General features: G+C 44.2%; 1 protein-coding gene across 1 annotated transcript in view; it reads right to left on the bottom strand.

Annotated features, from left to right (window-relative positions):
- The window catches only part of GARRE1 (granule associated Rac and RHOG effector 1), a 108,156-nt gene that overhangs the window by 51,654 nt on the left and 42,936 nt on the right, over positions 1–13,566 (bottom strand). Inside the window, exon 2 of the mRNA XM_017847865.1 lies at positions 3,593–4,877. Within this exon, the coding sequence (XP_017703354.1) occupies positions 3,593–4,087 (495 nt within the window). The 5' untranslated portion in view covers positions 4,088–4,877. The remainder of the gene's footprint in view (positions 1–3,592; positions 4,878–13,566) is intronic.

The raw sequence follows: 13,566 nt of genomic DNA, 5'->3' as shown, positions 1-13,566 counted from the left end.
AAAAAAAAAAAAAAAAAAAAAAAAAAACAAGGCCGGGAGCGGTGGCTCACACCTGTAAATCCCAGTACTTTGGGAGGCTGAGGCGGTTGGATCACTTGAGGTCAGGAGTTTGAGACCAGCCTGACCAACGTGGTGAAACCCTATCTCTATTAAAAATACAAAAATTAGCCAGGCACGGTGGCGGGCGCCTGTAACCCTACCTACTCGGGAGGCTGAGGCAGGAGAATTGCTTGAACCCGGGAGGCGGGGTTGCAGTGAGCCAAGATCGCGCCATTGTACTCCAGCCTGGACTACAAGATGAAACTCCGTCTCAAAACAAAAACAAAAACAAAGCGTATGTGAGAGAGACCACATGTGGTCCATGAAGCCTAAAATTTGTGTCTGCCCTTAATAGAAAAAGTTTGATAAACCCTGATTTACACCAATGATGCTGTGTCTGATGAGAAATAACTCTTAAGTTCTTCTTGGAAATCCCTTCAAAATCACTTTTAAACAGTAAAAATTAGTTGTGTTACTTAAAGGTCGAGTTCTTTTTTTGGTTAACCCAAAGCAGTGTTAGTTAGCTTATTCAGGCACCTCAATCATCAGATCTGACTCAAAAGACTGGTGATCTTAACCCCAGGATGGGGTAAGGAACAGTCTCCTTCCTAGGATCTCATATTCAGGAACTTCACCTGGATGTAGAAGGATGGAAAAACTAATGTCAGATTAACTCTCTGAAGAGCTAAAAGTAATTTTAAAAATCAAACAAATATAATAGATCAAATTTTAATAAATCATTTCTTAAATGAAAACAAGAAAAAAGGTTATCTTTACTTTGAATGAAACTTGTATTCTAATCTTACTTTGTAATCTAGAGCCCTGAAAGAAAAATATTTCATTTTAACTATCAAAGAGGCCAGGTGTGGTGGCTCACGCCTGTAATCCTAGCACTTTAGGAGGACGAGGCGGGTGGACTGCCTAAGCTCAGGAGTTTGAGACCAGCCTGGGCAACACGGTGAAACCCCATCTCTACTGAAATACAAAAAATTAGCCAGGTGTGGCCGCATGTGCCTGTAGTCCCAGCTACTCAGGAGGCTGAGACAGGAGAACTGCTAGAACGTGGGAAGCAGAGGTTGCAGTGAGCCGAGATCGTGCCACTACACTTCAGCCTGGGCGACAGAGCAAGACTCTGTCTCTTAAACAAACAAAAAAACTATCAAAGATCCCAAGAAATGTACTGAGTAAGACTCAAATGCATCTGAATATCAGCAACTATGAATTTAGAATTGGAAACATTATTCTATAAACATATGTGGGACTCTCTACAAACCAATGATTCCATATAATAAAAATCCACAGGACGAGCAGGGTGGCTCAAGCCTATAATCCCAGCACTTTGGGAGGCCGAGGCGGGAGGATCACTTGAGGTTAGGAGTTCAAGACCGACCCGGCCAAGATGGTAAAACCCTGTCTCTACTAAAAATACAAAAAATTAGCCGGGCATGGTGGCGGGTGCCTGTAATCCCAGCTACTCAGGAGGCCGAGGCAGAGAACTGCTAAAAAAAAAAAAAAGGCTGGGCGCAGTGGCTCATGCCTGTACTCCCAGCACTTTGGGAGGCCAAGGTGGGCAGATCACGAGGTCAGGAGAGCAAGACCATCCTGGCTAACACGATGAAACACCGTCTCTATTAAAAATACAAAAAAGTTAGCCGGGTGTGGTGGCGAGTGCCTGTAATCCCAGCTACTCAGGAGGCCAAGGCAGAGAACTGCTTGAACCTGGAAGGTAGATGCTGCAGTGAGCCAAGATCGTGCCACTGCACTCCAGCACGGTGACAGAGTAAGACTCCACCTCAAAAAAAAAAAAAAAAAAAAGGCTGGGTGCGGTGGCTCCTGCCTATAATCCCAGCACTTTGGGAGGCTGAGGCTGGCAGATCACCTGAGGTCGGGAGTTTGAGACCCTAGCCTGACCAACATGGTGAAACCCTGTCTCTACTAAAAATACAAAAATTAGCCAGGCATGGTGGCGCATGCCTGTGATCACAGCTACTCGGGAGGCTGAGGCAGGGGAATAGCTTGAACCCAGGAGGCAGAGGCTGCGGTGAGCCAAGATTGCACCATTGCACTCCAGCCTGGGCAACAAGGGTGAAACTCTGACTCAAAAAAAAAAAATGGCTGGGCGCAGTGGCTCAAGCCTGTACTCCCAGCACTTTGGGAGGCCAAGGTGGGCAGATCACGAGATCAGGAGATCAAGACCATCCTGGCTAACACGATGAAACACCGTCTCTATTAAAAATACAAAAAAGTTAGCCGGGCGTGGTGGCGGGCACCTGTAGTCCCAGCTACTGGGAGGCTGAGGCAGGAGAATGGCGTGAACCCAGAAGGCGGAGCTTGCAGTGAGCCGAGATCACGCCACTGTACTCTAGCCTGGGTGACAGAGCGAGACACCCTCTCAAAAAAAAAAAAAAATCCCGGGAGGCTGAGGCAGGAGAATGGCGTAAACCCGGGAGGCGGAGCTTGCAGTGAGCTGGGATCTGGCCACTGCGCTCCAGCCTGGGTGACAGAGCCAGACTCTGTCTCAAAAAAAAAAAAAAATCCACAAATAAAGCTCATAATCATATTTAGAATTCTCAGCACTCACTAATAACTTTTACCAGTACAGTACTTGAAAATTAGGTTTCGACTTGAAAATCTGAAAGATAACAACATAAAATATGGGCTGGTTTGCTTAATAATTTTTTTTCTTCTTCTTCTTCTTTTTTTTTTTTGGAGACATGGTCTCACTCTGCCGTCCAGGCTGGAGTACAGCAGTGCAATCATGCCTCACTGCAGCCTCAAACTCCTGGGCTCAAGCGATCCTACCACCTCAGCTTCTGGGCTTCTGGAATGCCAGGGCTTCTGGGTGTAGAAGGATGGAAAAACTAATGTCAGATTAACTCTCTGAACAGCTGAAAGTAATTTTTAAAATCTATAGGCTGGGAACAATGGCTCACGCCTGTAATCCCAGCACTTTCGGAGGCCGAGGCGGGCAGATCACGAGATCAGGAGATCGAGACCATCCTGGCTAACACAGTAAAACCCCATCTCTACTAAAAATGTGAGAGATTGACCGGGCGTGGTGGCGGGCACCTGTAGTCCCAGCTACTCAGGAGGCTGAAGCAGGAGAATAGCGTGAACCTGGGAGGTGGAGCTTGCAGTGAGCTGAGATCGCACCACTGCACTCCAGTCTGGGTGACAGAGCGAGACTCCGTCTCAAAAGAAAAAAAAAAAAATCTATCAAAGAGGTGCACACCACCACACCCAGCTAATTAATTTTTTCATTTTATGTAGAGACAAGGTCTTACTATGATGCCTCAAACTCCTGAGCTCAAGCGATCCTTCCGCCTTGGCTGTAACCGTGGGGTTATAGCCACCACACCTACCCTTAACCTACTTAATTTGATATGAAAGCAATTCAGAACCTGGCATGCACAAATTTCTTACAAAGACAGAGTACCAACAGAAAGAGGACAAAGGCTACTATTACAGTGATTTGGAAAAAACTTAAGACAATATTCTCACTTACCTTTGTAGTATATTTTTCTACACAAGTATGACACAAAAGATACTCTACCTCAATGTCCTGGAGACTGAATTCCTTTTGATCCGTAAAATTTGCAGCCCCAGCACTAAGTTCCATTAGCATCTTGGCGATCTCAGGCTTTATGGCCGAGGTCAGCCGACTGGCTGCTTCCATGACATGCTCTTGCACATCTTTGAGCTGCATGGCTGCCTTTGAGTAGTGAGAGTTCCTGAACACAGTGCTGAAGAGATCTGTGAGAAAAGTACTGGCGCGGCAGAAGACGTTCAGGGCATCCAGATACTTGGAGATGCCCTGCTGGATATCGGCGATGGGAGTGGAGTGGGGCATGGCATGGTGGCAGCTGCCTGCAGCAGTCAGACTGCCCAGGGGGGCAGTGGTGGCTGTGGATGCCAGGGGAGCACTCAGCGCTCGGCCCAGCTCGGGCATCGGGTACTGCTGGTGCTGCTGCACCTTCTGCTTGGACCCGCCAAGCAGGAAGCGCCGCTTGTAGTCCATTTTACTGTCCTGGGCACTGCAGCAATACATGCGTGAGAGGGAATTGTCCCAGCGACCGTAAGCGTGTCAGCGTTCTGATTCTTCTTTCTCAAAACTGTAGCTAGGTATAAAAATAGTGGAGTTCTGCAAATCGAAGTTTTAGAAAAGGCATTTCCATGAGGCAGGTGACCATGTGATCCAACGTAGAGGTGAGAGAGACAACAGGTTTATATAATTAATATTTTCAGTGTAGGCAGGATCTGACAAAAAATAAAAGATGTCCAAAATGCTGGATAAGAACTGTTTAGCATTCCACTCTCTTACTAAAAGGATATGCTTGCTGAGAAAAATGTCTACTTCTTTGCAAGAATAGTTTGATACTTGTATTTACAATGGCAGAAAATAACTTAACTTTTAAAATGTAATATAATGTAATACACCATGTCTTCAATATACCCAAAAAAGTTAGAACCCAAAAACCCAGAAGCTGATCAACAGCAATTTAAAAAGCAGTACAGAATTACTTCACACAAAGTCCTTAAGAAGATCAAACTTCTGCAGAATTTTGACAGAGCCTGCCTGTCAAATCCGTTTACCTGTAAAACTGCTTCTATGCAATGCTAAAATTTTCCGAATTTCCTCTAATGTTTTCTGAAAACAAGTTTTTCTCTTTTTTTTAAATGGCATTTGTTATAAGTCTCCTCCTCCATTCCTTTTGTTTGCTGAGGTAGCGGTTTCCTTGTAACATTAACAAGAGATGCTTCCAGACTGGGCTGGCCCTCAGTTGTAAAGTCTGAAGCAAGAATGCACAGATGTATTTGTAAGGCTTCTAAGTCCTTTCCTGTCGGGGGGGAAAAATAAGATAAAGTGAGGAAGGCTACAGGACAATGAGTAATTCCGGACAATAACTCCTGTGATGCTGTTATCCACGCAGGTGGGCTACAAATGAACGAAATAAGAAATCATATTATAACCTTACAGGAGCAGATACAATAACTGAACTATGAAATGACTGTTAGAAAATTCCTCAAGTAGTAATAAAAAAATAATGCAACAAAAAAAGTATGATTCTAGGCTGGCCCCTTCAAAGCTGAGGCTGGCACGTTGAACGGGGCCTGGATCATCGTTCAGCATTTTCTCGTTTCCTCCTTGAAGAGCTCACAAGTTGCAGGAGGATTGCCTGAGTACTCAGATTATGGTGAGGGCTGTTGACAATCACAGCACTCATAAACTTTATGGGGCATCAGCAAAGGCAGAGATGGGCAAATGGCGAGAGAAATCAAGAAGGCTGTTATGAAAAAAATATTATTCTGAGGTAGGCCTTGATTGTAGGATAGGTTTGGACAAGTGCAAAAGGGACAGGTGGGACTCACAAGGGAAAGGACTACCACGGCAAAGGTCCCAAAGCAGGACAGGACAGTCAGATACCAAGCTGGGCTTAAGTGCAGGGTGCAGAAATAGAGCCTGGAGAAGGGAGTGGCTGGCAGGTGGTTTACAGACACGATTCTTCCAATCATCCCTCCGGTACCAGTTTCCCTTTGGGTGTGCAGAGCGGGAGCCTGGCAAAGTATACCAGTTTCACACCTTGGGTGGCTTCTTAGAACCCCTGACTCTGGGTAGGTTCAAATAGCAGAATCTGGACATCACTGATTATAGTTTCTGATACCTACAACAGTGGAATACTGTGATTCTTCTCAAAAAGCTAAAATCAGGAATAACGCTTGCTTGAAACCATCTGCTCTCCCAAACAAAAGTTCAAATACATTTCACTGAAAGTCACATTTACCACATATTTAACTTATTTTATTATTATTATTATTTTTTGAGATGGAGTCTTGCTGTTGCCCAGGCTGGAGTGCAGTGGTGTGGTCTCGGGTCAACGCAACCTCCGCCTCCCAGGTTCCAGTGATTCTCCTGCCTCAGCTTCCTGAGTAGCTGGGAGTACAAGCACCCACCATGCCTGGCTAATTTTTGTATTTTTAATAGAGACGGCGTTTCACCATGCTGGCCAGGCTGGTCTCGAACTCCTGACCTCAGGTGATCCACCCATTTCAGCCTCCCAAAGTGCTGGGATTATAGGCATGAGCCACTGTGCCCGGCCACTTTTTTTTTTTTTTTTTTTTTTTGAGACAGAGTCTCACTCTGTTACCCAGGCTAGAGTGCAGTGGCACGACCTTGACCTACTACAGCCTCGAACTCCTAGGCCTAAGCAATCCTCCTGCCTCAGTTGCCAGAGTAGCTGGGACTACAGACGTACCACCATGCTTGGTTAATTTTTGTATTTTTTGTAGAGACGAGGTTTCGCCATGTTGCCCAGGCTGGTCTCAAACTCCTGAGCTCAGGTGATCCTCCTGCCTCAGCCCAAAATGCTGAGATTACAGGCATGAGCCACCGTGCTTGACCACATATTCAACTACAACCTAAGTAATGGTGGTATATAGTTTGGTCTACTTATTGATAACCAGGTTTTCTTTCTTTCCATTTTCCTTTTTTGAATATATAATTAAATGTAACTCATACTTCATCACTTACGGCCAATTACCATAATTCCTTTGTATTTCTATGATTGTGTTGGCAACACAGGAATTAGGTACATTACAAAGGCAAGAAATGAGAAGAACACTGTGGATACAAACACATACATATAAAGTCAATAAACCACCATTTATGGCTCTATGTTCAATAAAATTTGAGCTCTTTAAAAAAATCTCATAAACTTTTCAGGAAACAAATATCAAATGGCTACTTGTAAAAAATGTGTTCCCAAATGTTTTCTTTTTTCAAATTCATGACAAATAAGGCAATCGTATCTATCCCCACCCGAGTGCTCCACAATTTACAGGTTCTGATGTACAACAGAAGCACTCTACAGGAATGCTGAAGGGGGCAGGTTGTTCCCGTGGAGACTCTGTGGCCTCTGAAGGAAAACCTTCACCTGAGTTGGCCACAGTGAGAGTCTTAGGCAGCCCTGAGAAGCACTCTATCTTTGTTCAGTGGTGCACCAGCTTCCTAGTTCCTATACCACGGACTGCCTGTGGCTCTAGGAGAGGCTGCCCCCATTCCTTTGACAGATCTAGAAGGCCAAGTGGGACCTATACGCTTACCTAATTAAAAAATCACAAACATTGAACTCTTTTTCACTTTACATACTTCTAAACTTCCTCTAAATGAAACTTATAATGCTTAAAGTTATACTATTTCACCAAATTCATCCACAGATTCAACACAATCTCTATCAAAAAAAAAATTTATTTATTTATTTTTTTTTTGGGACAGAGTTGTGCTCTGTCGCCCAGTCTGGAGTGCAGTGTCGCGATCTCAGCTCATGGCAACCTCCACCTCCAGGGTTCAAGTGATTCTCCTGCCTCAGTCTCCCAAGTGGCTGGGATTACAGGCGCGCGCCACAACGCCCGGCTAATTTTTTGTATTTTTAGTAGAGATGAGGTTTTGCCATGTTGGCCAGGCTGGTCTCAAACTCCTGGCCTCAAGTGATCCACCCACCTCGGCCTCCCAAAGTGCTGGGATTACAGGCATGAGTCACTGTGCTGGCCTCAAAATATGAATTACCTTTTCTAGAGAAATGGGCAAGTTGACCCCAAAATTCATTTGGAAACCAGGAGTGGTAGTGCATGCCTGCTGTTCTAGCTACTTAGAGGTGGCCAAGATGAGAGCATCACTGGAGCCCAGGAGTCTAAGAGCAGCCTGGGCAACACTGCAAGACTCTGTCTCTAAAAATAAAACAAAGCCTTAAAATTCATATAAAAATGTGAGGGTTCCAGTTCTAGGTGCTTCAGGAGCTGGGGCTTAAGGTACAGACATGGCCAAGACCAAGAACCACACCAAACACAACCAGTCCCGAAAATGGCACAGAAATAGTATCAAGAAACCCGATCACAAAGATACGAATCTCTTAAGGGGTGGACCCCAGGTTCCTGAGGAACATGCACTTTGCCAAGAAGCACAACAAAAAGGGCCTAAAGAAGATGCAGGTCAACAATGCCAAGGCCATGCGTGCACGTGCCGAGGCTATCAAGGCCCTCGTAAAACCCAAGGAGATTAAGCCCGAGATCCCAAAGGGTGTCAGCTACAAGCTCGATTGACTTGTCTACACTGCCCACCCCAAGCTTGGAAAGTGTGCTCGTGCCCGCACTGCCAAGGTACTCAGGCTGTGCCGGCCAAAGGCCAAGCAAGGCCAAGGATCAAACCAAGGCCGAGGCTGCAGCTCCAGCTTCAGTTTCAGCTCAGGCTCCCAAAAGTGCCCAGGCCCCTACAAAGGCTTCAGAGTAGGTATCTCTGTCTACCAATGTGAGAACAGAAGGACTGGTGTGACCCCCTCGGGCTGTCATCTGCATGGGGCTGGGGCCCTCCTGTGCTATCTGTACATATAAACCTGAGGCAAGAAAAAAAAAAAAAAAAAAAAAGCGAGGGATCCAGGATGACCAAAACAAATACTGAAAGAAAAAATGTTGTAAAAGTCATATTTCCTGATTTCAAAATCTACTATAAGGCTATAGAAATCAAAGCAGTGAAATACTGGCATAACGAAAGATGCATAAATCAATGGAGTAGAATTAGAAGTCCAGAAATAAACCCAAACATCTACAGTCAACTGATTTTAGACCAGGATGCCAAAAAAACATCCAATGGGGAAAGAACAGTCTCTTCAATAAATGGTGATGAAAAGAATGAATCTGAACCCTGACCTCACATTGTATAGGCTGGTGTAGTGGCTCAAGCCTGTAATCCCAGCACTCTGAAGGGCTGAGATAGGAGGATCGCTTGAAGCCAGGAATTTGAGACTAGTCTGAACAACAGGGCAAGATGCCATCTCTACAAAAAATTTAAAAAATTAGCTGGTCACGGTGGTGTGCACCTGTAGTCCCCACTACTTGGGAGGCTGAGGAAGCAGGATCACTTGAGCCCAGGAGTTGGAAGCTGCAGTGGGCCATGATTACACCACTGCACTCTAGCCTGGGTGACAAAACAAGACCCTGTTTAAAAAAAAAAAAAGAAAACAAAACAAAACATCAACAGATACAAGATTCATGAAAATAAAAGCCTAAAAAGAAAGGGGAAGGAAAGAGTATCATCAAAATGGCAGAATAAGGACTTCCCCTGACCAAAATTCTCTACTACATAAAGACAATGAAAAATTGGCAAAATAATCAGAATCACCTTTTTCAGAACTGTGGAAATAGGCTTTTAACAAACTGGGGATAATTTATCAAAGACAAATAGCTGAATCCGGGTAAGAATAGTGAGTTTTGCAGCATTTTAACTTGACTGAGTCCCATTCCTAGCTCTCCAGCTCCATAATAGCCTTGAAAACTACCAGCTGCATCCACATTGAAGACCAGAAGACTGGCAGTTAGCAGAGGAAGCAGAACTGGGCTACAGCTCCTTCAAAGTACCATTCCCAAGAAATTAGCATTATTGACCTGTCTGGTGGTTCCTCAAAATACCCCATTTGCAAATATCTCTGTATTTTACCTGACTGAGAGCTCACCTGCAGAGGGAGGAGAATGTAATTTTCAGAGCTGCTACATTACATCATTTAAAATGTCCAGTTGGCTGGCCACATGGCTCAAGCCTGTAATCCCAGTGCTTTGGGAGGCTGATGTGAGCAAATCACCTGAGGTTAGGAGTTTGAGACCAGCTTGGCCAACATGGTGAAACCCTGTCTCTACTAATAATCCAAAAAAATTAGCCAGGTGTGATGCCGCCCACCCGTGGTCCCAGCTACTCAGGTGGTTGAGGCACGATAATTGCTTGGATCACACCACTGCACTCCAGCATGGGCGACAAGAGTGAGACTCTGTCTAAAAATAATAAAATAAAATGTCCAGTTTTCAACAAAAAATTGGAAGATATGCAAAGAAATAAAAACATACAGCCCATATAAAGGGAAAAAACAATAAAAACTCTTCCCAAGGGAAGCCAAGATATTCGACTTAACAAAGAGTTTAAGTCAGCTAATTTAAGTAGGTTCAAAAAACTAAAAGAAACCACATTTAAAAAATGTAAGGAAAATATAAGAATAATGGCTCCCCAAACACAAAATATTAATAAAAGATAGCAATGATATTTTATTTCAATTACTTTTTTTGTTTTTAGAGATGGTGTCTCTCTCTGTCACCCAAACTGGAGTATAGTCATGCAATCACGGCTCATTGCAGCCTTGACCTTCTGGGCTCAAGCAATCCTCCACCTCAGCCTCCTCAGGGACCAGGACCTCAGGCATGCACCACCATGCCTACCCAATTTTCTTTTCTTTTTTTTGTAGAGACAGGGTACTCACTATGTTGTCCACGCTGGCCTTGAACTCCTAATCCCAAGCTATCTTCCTACCTTGGCCTCTAAAAGTGTTGGGAGTATAGGTGTGAGCCACCATGCCCAGCCTACTCAAGCCTATACATTTAAGGCACAGTCCACCTGATAATTTAGAAGCATATAATTTATAAAGATAAGTTTATGCAGCCGGGCGCAGTGGCTCACGCTTGTAATCCTGGCACTTTGGGAGGCCGAGGCAGACGGATCACCTGAGGTCAGGAGTTTGAGACCAGCCTCGCCAACAGAAGGAAACCCCATTTCTACTAAAAAATACAAAAATAAGCCACGTGTGGTGACGCGTGCCTGTAATCCCAGCTACTCGAGAGGCTGAGGCAGGAGAATCACTCCAACCTGGGAGGCAGAGGTTGCAGTGAGTTGAGATCGCACCACTGCACTCCCAGCCTGGGTGACAGAGTAAGACTCTGTCTCAAAAAAAAAAAACAAAAAACTATATATGTGTGTGTATGTGTGTGTATATATATACACGTTTATGCTTCAAGAAGTCGGGCAAAGTGGCTCACACCTGTAATCTTAGCACTTTGGGAGGCCAAGGCGGGCAGATCGCTTGAGCCCAGAAGTTCAACCAGCCTGGGCAACATGGTGAAACCCTGCCTCTACAAAAATATACAAAAATTAACCGGGCATGATGGTGCGCACCCGTGGTCCCAGCTACTCGGGAGGCTAAGGTGAGAGAATCACTTGAGCACAAAAAGTTGAGGCTACAGTGAACCATGATCACACCACTGCACTCCAGCCTGGGCAACAGAGAATCTGTCTTAAAAAAAAAAAAAAAATTGCTCCAAGAGAACAATTACATCTGGTGAATCAAGAGGGAGAGGATGAAACAACTCATTTTTTATTTACTCCTTTTTTTCCCTTCAAGAGTGCTTCATTTTGAAATGAAAATTTTCTAAAAGCTAAACAAGTTGAAGAATTATGTTATTAGTCATTAACTTTTTACTTTAGTGCTAAATTCACAGTGCAAATTTTTATAAATATGCCAATACACACTACAACTGTTTAGAGAGCAACTTAAGCTAATACGCATGTGAAAATATCTTCACTATTTAGTTTGCCATATGTCTGCTTTATCAAAACTGATTACTTCAGTAAAAAAGACAGTAACAAGTATTGATGAAGATGTGGAAACATCAAAACACTCATACATTGCATGTAGCTCATGTAATGGGCTGAATGCAGTAGCTCATCACTGTAATCCCAGCACTTTGGGAGGCAGAGGCGGGAGGATCATTTGAGGTCAGGAGTCAGAGACCAGCCTGGTAAACGTGGCAAAACACTGTTTCTACTAAAAAATACAAAAATTAGCTGGGTGTGGTGGCACATGCCTGTAATCCCAACTATTCAGGAGGCTGAGGCAGGAGAACTGCTTGAACCCAGGAGGCAGAGGTTGCAGTAAGTCGAAATCATGCCACTGTGCTCCAGCCTGGGTAACAGAGCGAGACGCTGTCTCAAAAAACAAAAAAAAAAAAGTAAAATGGGATAGCCACTGTGGAAGAGTTTGGCAGGTCCTCAAAATGCTAAATATAGTGTTACCACATGACCCAGCAATTTCATTCCTATGTATATACCCAAGAGAAATGAAGAAATATGTTCAAACAAAAACCTGCACACAAATGTTCATAGCAGCATTATTCGTAACAGTCAAAAGTAGCTAACGACCCAACTGTTTATCAACTGACAAATGAATAAATGTAGTACATACAATGGATCATTCAACTATAAAAAAGAATGAGGTTCTGATAAATGCTACAATATGGATGAACCTTAAAAACACTGTGCTAAGCGAAAGAAGCCAGACAAGGAGACTCCTATTATATGAGTCTACTGATATGAAATGCCCAGAATAGGCAACCTATACAAATAAAAAAGTAGATCTGGCCGGGTGTGGTAGCTCACACCTGTAATCCCAACACTTTGGGAGGCCAAGGGGGGTAGATCACTTGAGGCTAGGAGTTCAAGACCAGCCTGGCCAACATGGTAAAACCCCGTCTCTACTAAAAATGCAAAAAAAATTAGCCGGGTGTGGCGGCACATGCCTGTAATCCCAGCTATTCAGGAGGCTGAGGCAGAAGAATCACTTGAACCTGGAGGTGGAGGGTGGAGGGTGCAGTGAGCCAAGATGGTGCCACTGTACTCCAGCCTGGGCGAGAGAGTGAGAATCTGTCTCCAAAAAAAAAAAAAAAAGAAAAAAAAGAAAAGATTTGTGGAATGAGGAGTCCTTGCTAAATGTGTACAGCTTTTCTGGGGGGTGATGAAAATGTTCTGAAGTTAAACAGTGGTTGCTATGGCTTGAAACATCACCCAAAGTTCTTGTATTGGAAACTTAATCCCTAGTGCAATAGTTTACAGAGGTGAGACCTGTAAGAGATGATTAGGTCATGAAGGCTTTTGTCCTCCTGAATAGACTAGTGGCATTATCAGAGGAGTGGTTTAGTTTATTGTGAGAGTGAATCTGTTACAGAAGTTCAATCCTGTCTTGCTCACTTGAGCTCTCCTGTCGTTCCTTCCATGTTTCGCTTTGGGGATGCAGCAAGAAGGCCCGCACCAGATGCCAGTGCCATGACCTTGAACTTCCCAGAACCATGAGCCAAATAAACTAATTATGTGAATTATATCTCAATAAAACTAATTTTTAAAAAAGTATTACTTCATCTTTCTTTGTCACTTTCTTCACATAACTAACTTCTCATTTAATAGCAAAAACTAATAATAATAAAGTTTTCCAGGGATGGCTTTAGTGCCAGACTTAGTCTCCTTTTTGTACATCAATCAGAAAAGTGTACACATGGTTCCTGACTTACAGTGGCTTGACTTACAGTTTTGCTACTTTACAAAGGTAAAAAAGGAATATGCAGCTGGGTGCAGTGGCTCACGCCTGTGATCCCAGCACTTTGGAAGGCTGAGGCGGGTGGATCACCTGAGGTCAGGAGTTTGAGACCAGCCTGGCCAACATGGTGAAACCTTGTCTCTACTAAAAAATACAAAAATGGCCGGACGGGGTGCCTCAAGCCTGTAATCTCAGCACTTTGGGAGGCCGAGACGGGTGGATCACGAGGTCAGGAGATCAAGACCATCCTGGCTAACACGGTGAAACTCCGTCCCTACTAAAAAATACAAAAAAATTAGCCGGGCGAGGTGGCGGGCGCCTGTAGTCCTGGCTACTCAGGAGGCTGAGGCAG

This window comes from Rhinopithecus bieti, unplaced genomic scaffold, assembly GCF_001698545.2.
Source record: "Rhinopithecus bieti isolate Rb0 unplaced genomic scaffold, ASM169854v2 scaffold_30337, whole genome shotgun sequence".
Taxonomy (NCBI): domain Eukaryota; kingdom Metazoa; phylum Chordata; class Mammalia; order Primates; family Cercopithecidae; genus Rhinopithecus; species Rhinopithecus bieti.
The sequence above is the reverse complement of the archived record's forward strand: the minus strand, read 5'-3'. Positions and strand labels throughout refer to the sequence as shown.